The sequence below is a fragment of the Astyanax mexicanus genome, chromosome 24, assembly GCF_023375975.1.
Source record: "Astyanax mexicanus isolate ESR-SI-001 chromosome 24, AstMex3_surface, whole genome shotgun sequence".
NCBI lineage: Eukaryota > Metazoa > Chordata > Actinopteri > Characiformes > Acestrorhamphidae > Astyanax > Astyanax mexicanus.
The window spans coordinates 16,240,129-16,261,492 of NC_064431.1; the positions used below are offsets into that span (position 1 = coordinate 16,240,129).

Below are 21,364 nucleotides of genomic sequence, written 5' to 3' on the forward strand. Positions count from 1 at the left end.
CTTACCAGGTCTGATTTAAGAATCTGGTTGCAGTTCTGAGCGGCCTTCACTCAGCATCTGGTTTCTTTGACAGTTGAGTTTCCGCGGCTGTTCCTGTGATGTGGTAAAAAACTCTGGCGTAGGGGCGCCGAGTGGTCCAGCGGTCTAAAGTGCTGCCACTATGAGTGTGAGGTTGCAGGTTCGAACCCCCTCTAATGCAGCTTTGCCATCATGCTGCTGGTGCTCAAAGGGAGCAAAATTGTCCCTGCTCCTTCCGGGTGGGTAGATGGCGCTCTCTCCCCACATCACTCCTCGGGTGATGTCCGCAGCACACTGCGTCTGTGAGCTGATGTATCGGAACCGAGTCGCTGCGCTTTCCTCCAAGCGGGCTGGCTGCTTGGCACCCTCCTGGTGTGTTGGGGCATTGCTAGTGATAGGGGGAGTCCTAGTGAGTGGGTTGGGTAATTGGCCGTGTAAATTGGGGAGAAATAAAATTATAAAAAAAAAAAAAAGACGCGTCACTTACAACTCTGACCTCATTAAATCTATACTGAAAGAAGTGCGGGGGTCCAAGAAAAGTGGCAAGTGTTAGTTACTGATGTACGTTTGTGATGTTAAGACAGGCAAATCCGATCTGATCACTTGCAAATAACAGTGTGGACATCCTCTCAACAGATCTGATCTGAGAATCAGGCATTGCGCACAGGTATTGCTGCCTGTGCGGCCTTCGCTCTGCATCTGGTTTCCGTTGCACTTGAACCCCCCCACGTCCTGTGTCCCGCCGCTGTTCCTGTGGCATGTGGTAAAGAGCTCTGGCCTTGACGGGGCCGAGAGCAAGGGTCCGAGTGCGAGGGTCTGACCGCAAGGGGCCTCCGGTTGTGTGGGATCGTTTATCGAAATTCCAGCCCACAGCTTCCACACCAGGAATGCTAACCTTTCCCCCTTCAGCGGGCGGCCCTGTCGACCCCGGCCCGTCCCCGCCTTTCATATGCCGGCCTGTCCACCGCATTCCAGCAGGACCCGGGTCTGTGCGGTGATGAAAAGCAGAAATTCCAAGTGATTAAGCGTAAAATGACGAGCGCTAATGAATAAGCAGCATTCTGAGGTTTGTTTAACCCACTAACCCATATGAATGGGTTATTCCATATCTGGAATTTCCTTCGTCTTGAGTTCTAAAGTGTTTTCTCACGTTTAACAACTTCATTCATCAATAAATTCATCGTTTCTTGTGAGTATGTGTACCGGGCCTACCCAGAGAAAAGCCTGTGAGCCAATGTTACCGGATTGAAAATGTATACATATAAATTAATAAAAAAACACATAAATCAGTCTTGCATGTAAACAAGTCAGTACAGACTGAAAAGGTGTAGGCTGAAATTAATATATATTTTTATTTTACACAACAAACAAACAAACTGTCAATCAGAACTTTCTACATTTCATATATTAAAAGGTAATTCCTCAGTTTTATACTTTGTTTTTTTTTTACTTTTTTTTTTTGTAGGGCGGATTGCACATTTATTAATTCCTCATCAAAGCTATTCCACAGGTTTACCCCGCTGACAGATATACATGTATCTTTTACATTTGTCCTTGCTCTATTTCTTTTGAACATTTGAATATTTCTGTAAGTTATTAATTGTTCTTTTTGGTTTTCTAATATTATGCAAATAAAGTGTCGTACATGCATACAGGACATGCCAAATGTTATAGCCCATGGAACTAGTTTCGAGTCCCATGACTTTTGGCATGCCACGTGGATGCTAAAGAGTGCTGCACTGACCTGTGTGTGTTATGTGGATGGGGTCTCCCTCATTGAATGTGAATAATGTACTAGTTCCTTTGCACATGGACACATGGACAATTGTAGCCAGACGCCGCGGGTCACATCACTACCACTCGCTGCCCTGCGCTGTCCACAGAGGGTGGTAATATTAGCCTTCTATATCGTGTTCCCAGGACACACGTGACACTGTGTGGAATGATCAAGCAATATTAAATACCCGCTTCAGAATTTCGGAAATGGCTCCACTGTCAGGCCCCGCCCCAACTCCCATACTTCATCTGGCTTTACCATGAGCATGGTGGCCAGTTTTTATAATGAACCTCACTCTCAAGATATCACCTCACAAATTAAACAGGTGTAGTATATGAGGTAACACTTAATAATCACTTTACCTAGTGCTGTCTTTTGGTTTTTAGCGTGTGCATTAAGTGCATTAATTGGATTACGATGTTGTCAGCAAATTAGCACCAAAGCGCTTTACTGTATGTTTAAGATTTTATACTATACTATATTGCTCTGCGAGGGTCGTGACCTGTTCGGTGCTGCAGCAATGCAGTTACAGTGTTTTTTCTTTATCACTTCTTACTCATGATAATGTGAGCTGGCGCGTGTCTGCTGATGTACGATTATCAGAGCGAACTCTGGCAGTGTCGCTTTCCAAAAAAAAAAAATCCAGTAGCTGCGAGGGAGTCATGAATAATTCACATTTAAACCTGAAACAGAGGGAATGTGCTGCGCCAGCCGTCATCACTTTACCCAGAGCTTCTATCTCTCTCCCTCTCTCTGTCTCTCTCTCTGTCTCTCTCTCCCCGTCACACTAGTCTGTAACCCAGCCTCTCTCGTCCCTCCTCGCTCAGATTATCATCTTTATTATGAGAAACAGAGCCTTAAAGAACAGCGACAAACGGTTTTAATAGCCCAGCTTATTAAAATGATCTCAGAACTCGTGCGCCCGCCGCCAAATTGCCATGCGGCCGCTTGGTAATACCCACGGCAGCAGCGAGCGGCGCATCAAGCTGCCAGCCTAACAAAAATAGAGCGGGATAAGCTTTAATGACCCAGTAATATGGATTTTACAGCAAATTAAGAAGCAAGAGGGGAAAATTTTAACAAAGCACTCGACAGAAATGATGGTATAAATGCATCAGACTTTGTTGGAGCTGCTGTTTTAGACCTACATACACACTTAAAGGGCAATTCCACCAATTTTTTAAAAAACAAAAAAAATGATAATTAAAGGATAATTAAACAGCATTAGGGGTGGGGAAAAAAATGTATTCCTAGATGCATCTTGATTCGGACATGGACATTTTCTTAATCAATTGACAAAAAAAATCGTTTAATCAGACCTGCTAACATGGATGCATTTTGCGTTACAGGCACGCATTTGACTCCTAGTACGCTTGTTTGAGTCCATGTTATGAGTATATAAGTATGCATATCGTTCAATATCGCATTTCCCTAAGGTTCTCCCTTAAGTTTACAATTCAACTATTGGTATATAGCGCCTTTCTGCCACTTGAGGCACTCAAAGATGCTTGTAAGAATAAATTTTGTGCCAAAAGTTTTAGGTAAAAAAAATAAAATCTGCGATAAAAATAAAAAAAAATTAAGAGGAAAAAAAAAATGTTGCAAATTCAAAAGAGTAAAGATATATATATATATATATATATATTTTTAGATATACTTGGTTCTTTTATTATACTTTGCAGTTCTTAAAAAAAAAGTACAGTTTGGATTTTGCCAGTCTTTGCTTTTATTTTGGTACCACTTTAAAACAAGACTACCTTCAAAAAGGGTATATAAATGGTTAATTACAATTAGTTTATTAATGGTTACTAATTTGGTTGTAAATGCCTTAAAAATCATTAATAATCAGTTATAACACATACGTAGAAAGAGCAACAATGACCTGTTGTTTGCCAAATAGTGAACCCACAGCCATCTATATCATTTCCCTTTCTACGTATGTGTTATAACTGATTATTAATGATTTTTAAGGCATTTATAACCTAATTAGTAATCATTAATAAACTGATTGCAAACCATTTATTAACCCTTTATAAAGACATTCTTATTTTAAAGTGGTACCTTTATTTTTGTGTTTTTGTATATTTTCTGTGTTTTTTTTTTTGATGCAGTTTGGCATAGTTTTCACGGGTGGACGGGGCTTAGAAGAAGGCGTTCCCCTTAAATCTCCATTGGTCAGCTAGTTTTGGACTGACTGCTGGTCCCCTGGCCTGAACCCTGTCTGAGACTGACCATGCCCTCCCCGCCAGTTTCAAGCATTCTTCCAAACACAGGGTTGGATTTTGAACTCATGGACTCATAAAACCCTATTTGTATTGCTTAAAGAACTGGTGTTGACTTGAATTGCACAATACCTCATTTCGTTGTAGTCATTTCAATAAGTGTATGCATCATAGGATGTGCAGTGTCATTTCAAATATGTCATACTTAAACTTTTTTTGCTGCTTGATAGAAAAGAAAAATGTTTTTTACAATATTTGTTAAGTATGTTTCTAGTCTAATTGCACTGTGCATACAGTGTGGTAAATTGTATAATAATTTGGAATTGGAATAAGAAATGGCTAAAATAACAAAAAAGATGCAGAGCTTTCAAAACTCAAATATTGCAAAGAAAACAAGTTCATATTCATACAGTTTAAAGAGTTAAAAAATCAATACTTGGTGGAATAACCCTGGTTTTAGTCACAGTTTTTATGCATCTTGGCATGTTCTCCTCCACCAGTCTTGCACACTGCTTTTGGATAACTTTGTCACTCCTGGTGTAAAAATCCAAGCAGTTCATTTTGGTTTGATGGCTTGTGATCATCCATCTTCCTCTTGATTATATTCCAGAAGTTTTCAATTTAGTAAAATCAAAGAAACTTGTATTTTTTAAGTGGTCTCTTTTTTTTCCAGAGTTGTAGCTAATATTATCATGCATCCATATATTATGACACTCTTACAGGGAACAGAGTTAAAATAAAATAAAATAAATAATCTTAATGAAAATCATCTAGTTTGATGTTTAATTGGAAAACTGTTATAAAGGCCTGTTTGTAGTTGTAGCAGAACACTAAAGGAACAGTCCCAGTGCACACGCTGCCGATTTGTGCCAAAATAGCTGTGAAACGCAGCTGCTCATCTTCACTAAGACCCTGAGGGTGCTCTAAAAACAGGCATCAGTGCAGCATTTTTTATTTTATCCTCAGAGTGATCGAGTTATTGTTTGTAATGTTTGTATTTAGACTGGTCTTGGTCTTGATAATATTTGTAATCAGACTTGTCATGCACTAAATAATCTGTGTAAACTGACTTGTCTCTGCCTTAATAATCTTTGTAATTGGATTTGTCTTGGTCTAGATAGCCTTCATAATCAGACTTGTCTTGGACTTGTTCTCAGACTTGTCTTGGCTTTGGTAAATGTTGTAATCAGATTTGTCTTGGTGTAGATAGTCTTTGAAATCGAATTTGTCTTGGCCTTAATGATCTTAGAAATCAAACTTGTCTTGGCCTTGACAACCTTTGTAATTGGACCTGTCTTTGCATTAATAGCCTTGATACCCTTTTGGTCTAAAAAGCCTTTGTAATCGGACTTGTCTTGGCCTTGATGATCTTTGTAATCGAACCTGTTTTGGCCTTGATGATCTTTGGAGTCGGACTTGAATTGGCCTTGATGGTCCTTGGAGTCAGACTTGTCTTGGCCTTTATGATCTTTGTAATCAGACTTGTCTTGGCCTTGGTGATCTTTGTAGTTGGACTTGACTTGGCCTTGATGATCTTTGTAGTTGGACTTGACTTGGCCTTGATGATCTTTGTAATTGGACTTGACTTGGCCTTGATTATCTTTGTAGTTGGAATTGTCTTGGCCTTGATTATCTTTATAATCAAATTTGTCTTGGTGTAGATAGCCTTTGTAATCTGACTTGTCTTTGCCTTGATGATCTTTGTAATCGGACTTGTCTTGGCCTTGATGATCTTTGTAGTTGGAATTGCCTTTGCCTTGATGATCTTTGTAATCAGACTTGTCTTGGTCTTGATGATATTTGTAGTTGGACTTGTCTTGGCCTTGATGATCTTTGTAGTTGGAATTGTCTTGGCCTTGATGATCTTTGTAGTTGGAATTGTCTTGGCCTTGATGATCTTTGTAGTTGGAATTATCTTGGCCTTGATGATCTTTGGAGTCTGACTTGTCTTGGCCTTGATTATCTTTGTAGTTGGACTTGACTTGGCCTTGATGATCTTTGTAGTTGGAATTGTCTTGGCCTTGATGATCTTTGGAGTCTGACCTGTCTTGGCCTTGATGATCCTTGTAGTTGGAATTGTCTTGGCCTTGATGGTCTTTGGAGTCTGACTTATTTTGGCCTTGATGATCTTTGAAGTTGGCCTTGACTTGGCCTCGATGATGTTTGGAGTCGGACTTGTTTTGGCCTTGATGATCTTTGTAGTTGTATTTGTCTTGGTCTTGATGATCTTTGGAGTTGGATTTGTCTTGGCCTTGATAATCTTTGTAATTGGATTTGTCTTGGTCTTGATGATCTTTGTAGTTGGATTTGTCTTGGTCTTGATGATCTTTGGAGTTGGATTTGTCTTGGTCTTGATGATCTTTAGAGTCGGATTTGTCTTGGTCTTGATGATCTTTGGAGTCTGATTTGTCTTGGCCTTGATAATCTTTGTAATTGGACTTGTCTTGGTTTTGATGATCTTTGTAACCAGATTTGTTAATGCCCTAATAATCTTTGTAATCGTACTTGTCTTGGCCTTGATGATCTTTGGAGTCGGACTTGTTTTGGCCTTGATGACCTTTGGAGTTGGATTTGTCTTGGTCTTGATGATCTTTGTAGTTGGATTTGTCTTGGTCTTGATGATCTTTGGAGTTGGATTTGTCTTGGTCTTGATGATCTTTAGAGTCGGATTTGTCTTGGGCTTGATGATCTTTGGAGTCTGATTTGTCTTGGCCTTGATAATCTTTGTAATTGGACTTGTCTTGGTTTTGATGATCTTTGTAACCAGATTTTTTAATGCCCTGATAATCTTTGTAATCGGACTTGTCTTGGTCTAGATGCACACACTGTCGATTTGTGCCAAAATAGCCTTAAACCACGCTAAAAGCAGGCATCAGTACAGCATTTTCTATTAACCCTCAGAGAGATTGAGTAACAGTTTCTACATGAACAATGAATGGTCTTTATTGAGGACAGGAATATCCGATAGATAATATCATCATATCACATGAAATCAGACACGCCCAGTGTTCATCTCTTTCTCGTTCAGGTGAATCTCAGCAGCAGCACAGATAACGCCACTAACGACTTCCAGAGTGTTGGGCTATTTTTACCCCACTAGCTAACGAACGCTATCTGTGACCTCGAGGTCGCCTCCCTGAGTCTAAAACTGGCGCTCAGATCAGCCAATCCAGCGAGTATCGATTGGAAAGGAACACCGGTGCAGGAAGGAAATGCGAAACCCGTTCCCTGCAGAGACAAACGACAGTAGATGTTATTGAGCCGCTGCTTCTCGGTCCCGGACCCCGAGGGCCGAATCAGGACACCTGTTTATAGAGTACTGGACCCCCCCGTCTCCACCTCGCCCACACTGTGGCTGCGCCTTCTCGGATTTGGCCAACGGATTCCGGGAACAGGGTCACCTCCAGGTCAGGCCGGACCAGAGCCTCACACAAAGAGCCTTCCTCAGCCGGGTCCGGCGTGGTGGGAGCAGGACCAGCGCCGGGCCACAAGAGAACACTGCAGCACTGTCAACATCTGCAACAAACGAGCCAGCAGCATCAATAAAATTCCACACATCTTTATTATTGTTGTTGTTGTTTATTCATATTTGGACTTGCATTTGTCTTTACTTGATTGTACTCCATTTTTTTCTCAATAGTCTCAATAGTTTTTCTGCTTGAACTTGTTTTGGAATTGTCATGATCTCAGCAGTACTTGTATTCATACTTTTTGGTACTTCGACTTGTCTTGGTCTTATAAGCAATTGTAATCAGACTCACCTTGGTGTTGATTAGTCTTGCTAATTGGACTCTTTTTTTTTTTTTTTGGTGTCTATAATCTTTGAATCTGACAAAAAAAACCCTGACTTGTCTTGGTCTAGATAACCTTTTGTAATTGCACTTGTCTTGGCCTTAATAATCATTAGAATCAGACTTGTTTTAGCCTTGATAATCTTTGTAATCGGATTGTTTTGGCCTCGAGAATTGTTGTAATCTGACTTGTCTTGGCCTTGATAGCCTTTGTAATCAGATTTGTCTTGGTGTCGATAGCCTGTGGATAGTCTAGTTCTTGATTAAATATTTACTCAGACTTTTTAACCCTGTCTTGTCTTGGTGTCGATAGCCTTTGTAATCAGATTGTCTTGGCCTTAATACTCTTTGTAATGGGACTTGTCTTGGCCTTGGTAATCGTTGTAATCTGACTTGTTTTAGCCTTGATAATCTTTGTAATCGGACTTGTCCTGGTGTCAATAGTCTGTTGATAATCTAGTTCATGATTAAATACAGTACAGGCCAAAAGTTTGGACACACCTTCTCTTTTTCAATGCGTTATTTATATTTTCATGACTATTGTAGATTCTCATTGTAGATTCTCACTGAAGGCATCAAAACTATGAATGAACACATGTGGAGTTTTATGTACTTAGCAAAAAAAGGTTAAATAACTAAAAAAAAAAAAAAAAAATTATATTGTAGTTTCTTCAAAAATAGCCACCCTTTGCTCTGATTACTGCTTTGCACACTCTTGGCATTATTCTCTCAATGAGCTTCAAGAGGTAGTCACCTGAAATGGTTTTCCAACGGTCTTGAAGGAAGGAGTTCCCAGAGGTGTTTATTAGCACTTGTTGCCCCTTTGCCTTCTTCACTCTTTGGTCCAGCTCACCCCAAACCATCTGGATTGGGTTCAGGTCAGGTGACTGTGGAGGACAGGTCATTTTTTTTGTTAAGTACATAAAACTCCACCTGTGTTCATTCATAGTTTTGATGCCTTCAGTGAGAATCTACAATGTAAAAAGTCATGAAAAAAAAGAAAACGCATTGAAGGAGATGGTGTGTCCAAATTTTTGCCTGTGTATACTGTATGTACTCTGACTCCTGTACAGAGGTGGAAAAAGTACTGAAAATTTGTAATTAAGTAAAAGTACCTTTACTTTGCTAAAATTCTACTCAAGTAAAAGTAAAAGTACCCATCTAAAAATCTACTCGAGTAAAAGTAAAAAGTACTCAATTTAAAATGTAGTTTGAGTAAAAGTTACATAGTTACTTTTGATTATTTGATGTAAAAAATAAAAACAAATAATAAATTAAATTGTTTTTACTGAATTATTATTCCACATAATAATTTGGACCTTTCAGGTAGTATTTGTTCAGACCACCACATAAAACAAGTGGCATAGGTTTTTTTATGATCCATTTTTTTTTCTTTACTGTTAAAAGGTTATGGTCATATAGGTGACTATAAACTGTATTTTTATAGTTTTACAGTTCATTATTATTTTTTAACTTGCCATTGCTATGATTTAACTGCTATTTACAGGTTTTTTTAACATTCAAGCAGATTGTTATAATAATAATAAAAATACTCATCACCACATGCTTTCTCAGGTTTGATGTGGAAGTTATGAAAGCTGACGGCTTTGTCCGCCAAGGCACATTTTGCATTGCATGATGATGTTATACCTCGTTATTCCACGCGCGAGCATCTGTGCCAATTTTTTGTTAATTGAGAAAATTTTTTTTCCCCAGAATTGTATTTTTTACTCAGTAATTGGGAGTTTTCCAATTTAGCGAAGTAAATTACTTGTGTCAAAATGTATTTGAGTAAAAGTAAAATTACCTATTTTAAAAAGTACTTCAAAAATTACAAATTACTCATAAAATCTACTCAATTACAGTAACTTGAGTAAATGTAATTAATTACTTTCCACCTCTGCTCCTGTAGTCTTTATAAATTTAGTAATCGGACTTGTTTTTGTGCTTGATAGTCTTTGTAATTGAGCACAAATTTTTGATAATGCATGTACTCAGACTTCCGTAGTCAGAAGAAAAAATTGTACTCTGAGTTGAATAAAACTAAATCAAAAAATTATGTTTGGACTGTATTGTGCGAAACACTGTGCAAATGTTTTTAGTTCATTTATAGACATCTGAATAAATCCACTTGGCTGTGTAATGGCCTTTAATGGGTTAAAACTCTGCAGTTGTCTATTTGTTTAAAAACTTTAACAGCCTTCCCCTGCAGAAACATTAACATTTACCCAGAGCTGAATATGACTGCAGTTTATTTGTTCAGTAATTATGGTTTATGAACAGCTGATTGAAATTCTGAGGCTTGGCTTTAATGATAATTTTAATAAAACGGGACAGGTAATGACAGGCGGCTCAACTGGCTGTCTGTGTTTGTTCTGCTGCAGAGCGGGTTCTGCTGTTATTATGTAGCGGGTCGGTTCTCCCGCTGTGGCCGTTGAGGAGCTGTAATGATGTCAGACTGGTGGAGTCGTTATGAGTTTCTCAGCAGCTCTGGAGCTCGTCCAGTAATTTGTGGACACCCTGAGGATTCACTTTCAGCAATTCTACCGGGTCATTCTGCTGGACTGATATTTATGGTGTGTTTGTTATTGTAATTTGGGTTGTTTTTGGTCCAGGTCAGAGCATTCTGTTGCCTTGTGTTCTGTAGAATCGAAGCCATAATTGTGTGCCATTTTGACAAATATGAAATCTATAGTGCAGGGGTCGGTAATTAAGGCCCCATCCACACAACGCCGGATATTGTTAAAAAAAAAAAAGGTTTTTGCGTTTTTAGAAATATCCACATCTACACGGAAACACCATACCACTCAAAAACACTGAAATAAACAGGACGTTTTCTCGTCACTCCTCAGCGACAACTAAATAATTTTTTTTAATTGTCCCACCAATCTTTACCGTTTGCGGTAAGGTTTGGTACCTCCGGACAGGAGGATCAGAAAAAACTGCACGCAGCGCATTTCAGTAAAGTTACCTCCGCTGTGTTTGGTATTCTGAGAGTTACATTAAATTAAGCTGTGAACATGTTATTAATCCACACATTTCAGAGAGAACAGAACCAATCCAGGTGCTGTCCCTGTTTCAGGCTTTACTAAATCCAGCGAGGCTGGTGGTGAGTAAACAGGCTGGATGAGGAGCTCCAGTAAGAGTAAATGATGTATTTTGAGTTTGCTGGTGTAGCTGGTCTGTCAGTATATCCAGGGTGGTGTTGGATCAGTTTAATTAAAGCTCATACTGATAGAGTAGCGTGTAGAACAGTCAAACACCCCACTATCACTGGTCTCAGCTACACTGGTACAATGTGTTACAGCTTTTAAAGCTGGTTCTGGGTAATTCCGCGCTGTTGGGTCAGAGAGGGCAGTTAGTTCATTAGTTGGATCAGCTGTGTGTAAATATGCTGTAAACATACAGCCGGAGTTGCTGGTGTTGTGCCGAAAAAGAGTCCCCTCCAGATTTCTGAACTAATGTGAAACAAAAAGCAAACATGCGCTCCGTTTTCCTACCACTGCCCTGGCTAGTGAATTGGGACACAGCCGGGAAAAACGCCCATATACGGAGATAGGGAGATAGGGAGCTCGAGAGCGGGCAGAAACTAAAGTCGCAGTAACAGAGAGACTGTGGAGATGTGTAAACAAAAGCTCGCCAGAGAAGCGTTTTATTTTATTATTTTTTACATTATCGTTCATCATAGTTTTATTATAACATTATAACAACCTCACAGGCCGGATGTTTAACACCTATTGTTCACAGTTCCCAAGAACCAGACTCATGTACGTATTTGTCTCAGCCCACCTACAATGAGTTTTTTTTATTTTTATTTATTTCATAATTTCATTTCTGATTTTTCTCCCAATTTGGTTGTCCAATTGTCCCACCCCTTTTGTGCGTCCCCATCAGCGGTGGCACCTGCGACTCTTGGAGGATTCGGACGAGCACACACCTCCTCAGACACATGTGAAGTCAGTAACACCTTTTTTCGAGCTGCTGCTGATGAATCATTGCCTGAGCAGCTCGGAGGAAAGCACAACGGCTAGGTTCCGGTTCATCCGCTCTGGCGCAACCTTAAGCGTAATGAGGAGAGAGCGCCATCTACCCACCTGGGGTAGGGAGCAAGGCCAATTGTCCTCCCTCTGAACACTGGCAGTTAGGTGGCAAAGCTACATGAGTGGGGGTTTGAACCTGCGACCTCCAGCTCATAGTGGAAGGCGCATTAGACCGCTGGCGCCCCCCGATTGAGTTTTGTTTATAGCACCATCTAAACCACCAGAAGCAGCAGGGATTTTCTCCCAGTTCAGCAGGAAAAAAATGGGTGTGGCCAAAAAATATAGGGATGGTTGGAGCTACAGTATACATCATACTGCAACCAGCCAGCAGAAGTGCTAGAGCAGTGGTGGCTTCAGTTTTGAGAGACATTGTTTTGTCCTTGCTGATGTAAAGACAGTTCGTAAACACAGATTGGGTGAAACTCCTGACCCGCACATGTTCTGGCAGTATCTCTATCCTCTGTGTTGCTCAGTTCTGAAGTTCTGAAGAAGTGAGCGTATTGTTGTGAATGGCCGAGCTGCTGCCCCGTGGTGTTTAAAGGTCAGCATGGTTTCGGCGCCGGTCCGTTCCCTCATGACGTCCCTCAGAGCCGGGCACGCCACGCCGGCCCTGGCACCGGCCGTCCACCCCATCCCCCTTCCCCTGGGGGAGCTGCTGTGTTTCCGCCCCACACAGAGGCTGTGGTGTTCCGAACGAGGGGGCGGGGCCTAAGGCTCCTCCCCAGTGATCAGCCGGGTGGGAGGAGAACGGCGCGTCTGTTTGGGTCGGCCAAAATAGACGCATTCATACAATCTAATGACGACGGATTATTACACACACACACACACACACACACACACACACACACACACAAACAATACACCCTGCCTTGTTCTCTCTCTCTCTCTCACTGTCTCTCTATTTTTCTTGCTGTTCTCTATCTATCACTCTTTCTCACAATGATTGTAACAGTAATGAATGCAATAATCATTAGAAATGATAGCAGCAATAATAAAAACATCAAAACAAAAATGCTAATAACAATAAAGACAATAAAACCAACAATAATGAACAATAAAAACTAAATAATTACGAATTAAATCGATAGGCTCTTTTCACGTGGCCGCCATTTTTAATTGAAAGCGAGGCTCTGAAAAACAGCAGAGATGCAGAAATAATTCAGAATAATTCACACATTACTAATATGTGCTTTTGTGCTGAAAAACTTTATATTATGATCTTTAACAAAGACAAACATATGGTTTGGCATATTGATAAGTGTATAAATTTATTAACTTTATAATTATATTTACGTACATACACATATACACTACCGTTCAAAAGTTTGGGGTCACTCAAACAATTTTGTGTTTTCCATGAAAAGTCACACTTATTCACCACCATATGTTGTGAAATGAATAGAAAATAGAGTCAAGACATTGACAAGGTTAGAAATAATGATTTGTATTTGAAATAACATTGTTTTTACATCAAACTTTGCTTTCATCAAAGAATCCTCCATTTGCAGCAATTACAGCATTGCACACCTTTGGCATTCTAGCTGTTAATTTGTTGAGGTAAGCTGGAGAAATTGCACCCCATGCTTCTAGAAGCAGCTCCCACAAGTTGGATTGGTTGGATGGGCACTTCTGGCGTACCATACGGTCAAGCTGCTCCCACAACAGCTCAATGGGGTTCAGATCTGGTGACTGCGCTGGCCACTCCATTACCAATAGAATACCAGCTGCCTGCTTCTGCTGTAAATAGTTCTTGCACAATTTGGAGGTGTGTTTAGGGTCATTGTCCTGTTGTAGGACGAAATTGGCTCCGATCAGGCGCTGTCCACTGGGTATGGCATGGCGTTGCAAAATGGAGTGATAGCCTTCCTTATTCAGAATCCCTTTTACCCTGTACAAATCTCCCACCTTACCAGCACCAAAGCAACCCCAGACCATCACATTACCTCCACCATGCTTAACAGATGGCGTCAGGCATTCTTCCAGCATCTTTTCATTTGTTCTGCGTCTCACAAACGTTCTTCTTTGTGATCCAAACACCTCAAACTTGGATTCATCCGTCCACAACACTTTTTTCCAGTCTTCCTCTGTCCAATGTCTGTGTTCTTTTGCCCATCTTAATCTTTTTCTTTTATTAGCCAGTCTCAGATATGGCTTTTTCTTTGCCACTCTGCCCTGAAGCCCAAAATCCCGCAGCCGCCTCTTCACTGTAGATGTTGACACTGGTGTTTTGCGGGTACTATTTAATGAAGATGCCAGTTGGGGACCTGTGAGGCGTCTGTTTCTCAAACTAGAGACTCTAATGTACTTATCTTCTTGCTTAGTTGTGCAACGCGGCCTCCCACTTCTTTTTCTACTCTGGTTAGAGCCTGTTTGTGCTGTCCTCTGAAGGGAGTAGTACACACCGTTGTAGGAAATCTTCAATTTCTTAGCAATTTCTCGCATGGAATAGCCTTCATTTCTAAGAACAAGAATAGACTGTCGAGTTTCAGATGAAAGTTCTCTTTTTCTGGCCATTTTGAGCGTTTAATTGACCCCACAAATGTGATGCTCCAGAAACTCAATCTGCTCAAATGAAGGTCAGTTTTGTAGCTTCTGTAATGAGCTAGACTGTTTTCAGGTGTGTGAACATGATTGCACAAGGGTTTTCTAATCATCAATTAGCCTTCTGAGCCAATGAGCAAACACATTGTACCATTAGAACACTGGAGTGATAGTTGCTGGAAATGGGCCTCTATACACCTATGTAGATATTGCACCAAAACCAGACATTTGCAGCTAGAATAGTCATTTACCACATTAGCAATGTACAGAGTGTATTTGTTTAAAGTTAGGACTAGTTTAAAGTTATCTTCATTGAAAAGTACAGTGCTTTTCCTTCAAAAATAAGGACGTTTCAATGTGACCCCAAACTTTTGAACGGTAGTGTGTATATAAATACACACATTACATACAGGGGTTGGACAATAAAACTGAAACACCTGGTTTTAGACCACAATATAAATTGTCCAACCCTTGTATATATATATATATATATATATATATATATATATATATATATATATATATATATATATATTTATCCTCTTGAGACCCTGCGTCCTCATATAAGGACATAATTTTATGTCCTTATCCAATTTTATGTTTGAAACTAATCTCCTGATGTTATTTTGCTCACTGTCGAAAGATAAAAGTTTGTGTTTGGACTAATTGGGTCAAAGATAGTTCTTAAATTTTAAAATAAACAACAATTTCTAATTGAAGACATCTGTTTTTTGCTTGTTAGATCCTAAAGTCAGGGTAAATTGTTGTTATATAGCCTAAACGGTAGGATAATGCTGCTACAAGCTAGATGGAGATCGTTAGATAGATACTTTATTAATCCCAGAGCGAAATTCTGGGCTGTATGTAATGGTAATTGCTTTCGGTTTAAATGAACTTTAGCTGTTAGGTGCAGTATTGAGAACAACATTGGGTCATTTCAGCTAGTGCTAAATAGCTAATGCTGCTAGCTTGACTCTCCAAACCTGGTCAACAGCGCTGCTAATGCTGCTAGATTTGAATATTTTCCAATAAATTATTATAATAGTTCCAAAGGCACAACAATAACGAGCATCCTCTTAACGCTTCCTATAGCTTCCTGTGAGATTCTGGCTTCTGGTTGAAGGAATTTTGCACCATTCATTTCACTTCTCAAATATTTCTGTGTTCATCTCCAGAGCTATATGATATACAGCTCTGGAAATCATTAGGAGACCATTTCAGTTTCTATGATTTTGATATTTATAGGTATATGTTTGAGTAAAATTAACATTGTTGTTTCATTCTATAAAAACTACCGACAACATTTCTCCCAAATTCCAAATAAAAAATTCCAGATAAAGTTTTGTTTGTATATATTTCTATTTTGTTTGATTTTTTTATACATTATTTCCCTGGTTTTTATCCTTTTTGTTTGTTGTAAAAAGTAATCAGAGTGTTCAGTACAGTGTAGGAGTAGGATTGTATATCTGACAAAAATAAACTTGTCCTTTAAACTTATTCTTAATCCTGACACTGCTGAGCTTCACTGTATAGTTTGTTGAGAAGTTGAAAATCATTAGATCGTCTTTGTTTATTAAATGTTTGATCCACATCAGTTCAGACAGATTTGGAGATAGTGTTACAGCTACTGTATAATAGCCCTCACAACATTTACAGTATAATAACCCCCTGTTCTCTCTCTCTCTCTCTGTAGACGGTGGGAATGTTGGAGCAGAGGATGACGCTGGCGGAGAATAAGCTGAAGGAGTGTCTCCTTAATCAGCGGGAAATCAACCTGCACCTTCAGAACTGACGCAGAGAACAGGGCGGGTCCAAGCCAACTGTCTGCTCCTCCTGTACTGCTACTCCTCTCTGTCCCACATCTTCTTATTTATCATCTCTTAGGACTGACCCGTCCCTCTGCTGGAGCGTCGATTACCTCTCACATTCACAACAAACAGAGAAAGTGAGAAAGAGAGAGAGCGAGAGAGCGCTGGATGAGTGGACAGATTTATTGATTAGTTCATATGAGCGATATCCTCGTCCATTCATGTCCAGCAGCTGCAAAAAAAAAAAAACCTACAGAACTCAGAACCTTTGAGTTTTTGGGTCAGTTACAGTTCTGATAAGTCTAGTTATAACTAGTCTAAATTACATTACAAAAACATTGTGTATTTGTGCATTTTTATTCACTTCTTTAATTTTATGGTGGGAATTAATATGAATGAATGCCCTGTTAGCTGTTTTTTTGTTTCAGGGGCCCAATCCCATTTCACCCCTTGGCCCTACCACTTACCCCTACCCCTTGTTTTCGAGTGTAACCCTAACCTTTGGAACAGAGTTACAAGGGGAAGGGGTGAAATCCTCCCCCTAAGAATTGGGACAACCCTTTAAGCACCAGATACGTCATCAGGAGCGCTCAATAACCTAACTCGTTATCTTTAGATCATTGTTCCTCATTATTGTACATTTCTTAATTCCTCTGTGAAGAGGAGTTGAAATTTTTCATTAGCTTTTATTTTATTTTTCCATTTTGCCTTAAGTGCAGCAGCCCTGTTGTCTGTTGCACCATTTAAGGTGGAATTGGAAAGTTAGCTAGCTATCTACTAAGACAAAGTACTAGCGATATTTTTTATGCTTGTTATGAAGAATATGGCCATAAAACACAAAAAACTACACATTAAGCTACAGTAATATACAAGGAAAATATACCAGTGATTTTCATACCCCTTAGTTTAAAATGTGCATCTGAAAAATCTCAGGGCTAACAAGCACTAAACTCATTCCCCCTACCCCTTCAATCTAACAAGAATCGGGACACCCCTACCCCTTGGTGTGCACATGCAAAACAGAGGGGTAGGGGTAAGATGTAGGGCCAAGGGGTGAAATGGGATTGGGCCAGGCTGTTTTAGTTTTGTAAAGGAGTGGGCGGGAAAGAATGACAGGATTTCTGCTCTTATTCATGAATATTAATGACATGCAAACATCTCACTTTTAATTGGCTAATTGGCTCCGCTGCTCTGAAGTGGCCAGTTGCCATAAAGCCAAGCTGGGCAAGGCCATAAAGCCTAATTTACAGGTTGATGTTTACTGATTTGTTCGTTCTTCTGTCTATGATCTTTCATTGGCTAATGCATGCAATTGGGGTAGAAGAACAGTTTCTCCTGCAGCATTGAGACGTGAAACCGGCACCGTTCTGGTTCCTCAACCTAATTTTAAACCGCTTGCGCCATTTCCACCAACAAAAGTAGGTTACAGAACCAAGAACATTTGTTCGCAGAGGGAACCAAAGAATACTAGCTTTTTCAGCGTGAACCATGACTGCTTCTGTTCACCACTGTTGTACAACCCCCTCTGTTGATGATGTTATGATGAGACATTTTGATGGTTCCACTAAAACTGTTGGACTAAAACACAAGCTGATTCGCTGGTTCTAATAAGTCTGAACGGAACTAGGTTAGAAACCAGAGTTCTTTTGGTGGAAAAGTGCTCTCTGTGACCTTTTCTATTTTAAAAAGAGCAAATACTAAATGCTTTCTAGTGAAGTTACACCTTTAAATAAATGTTTTGATCATACCTTTATTCAGACTTATTTTAGGTTTCAAACGAATGAATTTAATATTTATATATATATATATATATATTTTTCCACTGGTGTGTTTATAGAACACACTTTATAGACCAAAGAAAACATAAGGATCCCATATCTGGCTGTGAGTTTTTAGCTCTGTAGAAACATTTACCGGTATGTATGACCTGTGACTGATATGCTAACACAGCTGTAACAATGTTGGATGAAGCCTGTTGCATAATTATTATGAGACCCCATTATGAGACATACTTCCTGGACATGATTTCGCAAGCTATATAAGTAGGGTGAAGACTAGCTCATGCCTCCTCCGACGCATGTGAAACCAATCACCACCACTTTTCAAACTGCTGCTGATGCAGCATTGCCGAGTAGCTTCACAGCGCGCTCGGAGGAAAGCGCAGCAACTCGGTTCCGATACATCAGCTCGGAGTGATGTGGAGAGAGGAAGAGCGCCATCTACCCACCCAGAGAGAGCAAGGCCATTTGTGCTCTCTCAGGGCTCCGGTAGCTGATGGCAAGCTGCATGACCAGGATTCAAACCAGCGATCTCCCAAACATAGTGGCAGCACCTTAGTCCGCTAGACCACCCAGAGCTCCGTTGAGATATTTTAAAGTTTGATTTAAACAAATTCATATGAAATGTATTATATTGTAAACATTTTCACCACTGACACGCTGTCTGTGTTAAAAAAAAAAACGTAAAACTTGATAAACCTTTATTCTTTTCTGAAGACTATTAGAAGGTTGCGAATTGACCTGAATTCTGATTTGACAGAACGCCAGTAAAGTATTGTTGTACCCCCTATTTTTTTCTCAAGCTGTTTAGAACACAGTCAAACATCTGGCCACCACTGAGCTTCTCTGTCTTCTTTGAAGTTAATGAGTCCTGCCACACTGATGTAGAGCAGCAGCTTAGCATTAGCATTAGCTTCACATCAACACAACACATAGAACAGATCTGTTTTAGCAAGCAGTGTTTTTTTTAGCACAGTGGCAGAACTCAAGCACATGGTGATGGTGGAGAATTTTTTTTTTTTTCCTGTTTTTACAGAAAAAAACGTATGCAGAATTGTATGATAACCACTTAAGAACAATATCAAAAGTTTTTAAAGTTTTTTTTTGAAGAATACCCATTTATTGTGAATTTCTTCCTTAAGCTTTTTTTTTGTGCAGTAACCTGTTTTTAACTTGTAATGGTGTAACTGAGAGAGAGAGTTAGAGAAAGAGAAAAAGAGAGTGAGTTAAAAAAAAAGAGAGAGAGTAAGAGGGAGGGAGGGAGCGAGAGAGTTAGTGGAAGAGAGAGAGAGAGGGCGAGAGAGCTGTTCTGGGGTTTGTTGTGATGTCTGCTGCCAGATGTATGACCTCACTGCAGTTCGGCGAGAGCTCTGGCGTGTGGTGTTTGATCCCGTGGGGGGGGGTTGGAGGTTGGGAGGGGGCGGGGCCTGGAAGCTGCAGGGTATGTGCTGTGCCTGGGCTTGCGAATGCACCGAACTCTGTACTGATGGAAAATGGAGGGGGAAGGGAGGAAACGAGGGAAACTAAATCGTTACTTCCTGTCTGTAGCTGAGCGACACACTGGGCTTTCACAGTCCAAACACAGACCTTTTGGTCAGTTCATTAAAGTATTCTACGATTAGTTTAACCAGAGGGGGTGGAGTAGTGTGTCTTTACTACAGGACGAATGTACAATTCATGACTGATTCACATGGGAGAAGACATCTTAGTATAAACTTATATAACTGAGATGGGAGTAACTACTCGATTTATGCTCTGCTTTCACCTCTCGCCTAAAGTACCTGTTAAAAGTTTTGACACACCTTTCCATTTAATCTCTTAATTTATTTTTTTTCCTACATTGTAAATGAATACTGATGAAAACTGATGAACTTTTCCTCTCCGACAGATGTAACTGATGAGAGCCAGTTTCATCATAATGTTTTTGATTGTGAAATGTTGGTCTTTGCAACTGCACTTGATCATTTCAAAGTAGTTCATTTCTTGAGTAGTTCCATAATATGGATTAGAACATTACTTAAATAGGGCTATTCACTGCATACCTGTAACTCTACCTCTTCACAACTTTACATCTGATGCTCTCAAACACATTAAGAGGCAAAAAATGAATCAAGTAATTAACTCTTGACGAGTTCAGCACAGCTGCTCATAAAGCTGACTGAGAAAATCCAGCCAAGATGTGCAAAGCTGTCATCTAAGCAAGAGGTGCTACTTTAAAGAGGCTAAAATATAAAACATGTTTTGATTTGTTTAACAGGTTTTTATTTACTAAATAATTATTTATGTTTTTCTTCATAGTTTGGAGGACTTTCAGTATTAATCTACAATGCAGATTTTTTTTTAATTATGAAAAGCCACTGAATTTAACTTTCCAACTATGCTTAAATTTGCCGAGTAACATCACAGCGCACGCTGAGGAAAGCGCAGCGACTTGGTTCCGATACATCAGCTCACAGGTACCGTGTGCTGATCGTCATCACCCTAGGAGTGATGTGGAGAGAGAAAGCCTCGTCTACCCACTAACACCCTTTATTCTCTGGATCATCATGATCCCAGCTATTTAAACCTCCAGAAAATTGTTATAATTAGATTTAAATAAACCTGTTAGCAAATCTTTTTCATTAGTTATTTTATGTTTACATGTTGAGTTATTAGCAGTTGTGGCATTATATTATATTAGTATTATATAAGTATTATAAGTATATAGTAGGGGCTAAAGTGAATAAACATTTAGAGAAAGATAGTAAAACTGAATGTCATAGTGACCGCAGCATTATTAACAAACAAATATGGGTAAAATATTGATATTTATTTGATGTTTTATGCATATAAAACACATTTAAATTAAAACATTTTAAAGACTTTAAAAATTGAATGGGGTCAAATTGGCCCCAAAGATAATAGGATGGTTAAGGTGTGTTAAAAGCTTGTTTACATAGTTTTTTTTTTTTTTTTTTTTTTTTAACATTTATAAGGCATATATGTTCATGAAAATCCAAGTCCAGTGTTTATTAGAATTGTTAGCCTAGCTCATCTCCTATTGAAAACTAACCCTAGAACAGATTCACACCAAAAAACCCACTCAAAATGACTGACTGACTGAGATCTTAGCTGTTTAAGTCTGTGTAGTTTCCTTTTTAAACATATGTGCTACACATATTATATATATATACGTATATATATATATATATACGTATATATATATATATATACGTATATATATATATATATATATATACGTATATATATATATATATAAGCCCCGCCCCCAGGCTGAACAGACACTGTAAAGAAAACTGTTTTAAAGAGTCGTATATATTTATTGCAGTGCTCTTCAGGTCGTGTGTTACGGAACAACCCAGAGAAAGAAATTCCACATATTCCGGCTA

The 21,364-nt window shown here is 39.4% G+C and overlaps 1 protein-coding gene across 2 annotated transcripts in view; it reads left to right on the top strand.

Annotated features, from left to right (window-relative positions):
- Window positions 1-16,522, top strand: part of poc1a (POC1 centriolar protein A) — a 68,123-nt gene extending 51,601 nt beyond the window's left edge. For both annotated transcript variants that reach the window (XM_022682612.2, XM_022682613.2), the window contains one exon: window positions 16,083-16,522. In XM_022682612.2, coding sequence (XP_022538333.2) covers window positions 16,083-16,181 — 99 coding nt within the window. In that variant the 3' untranslated portion in view covers window positions 16,182-16,522. The remainder of the gene's footprint in view (window positions 1-16,082) is intronic.
- The last annotated feature ends 4,842 nt before the right edge of the window (window positions 16,523-21,364 follow it).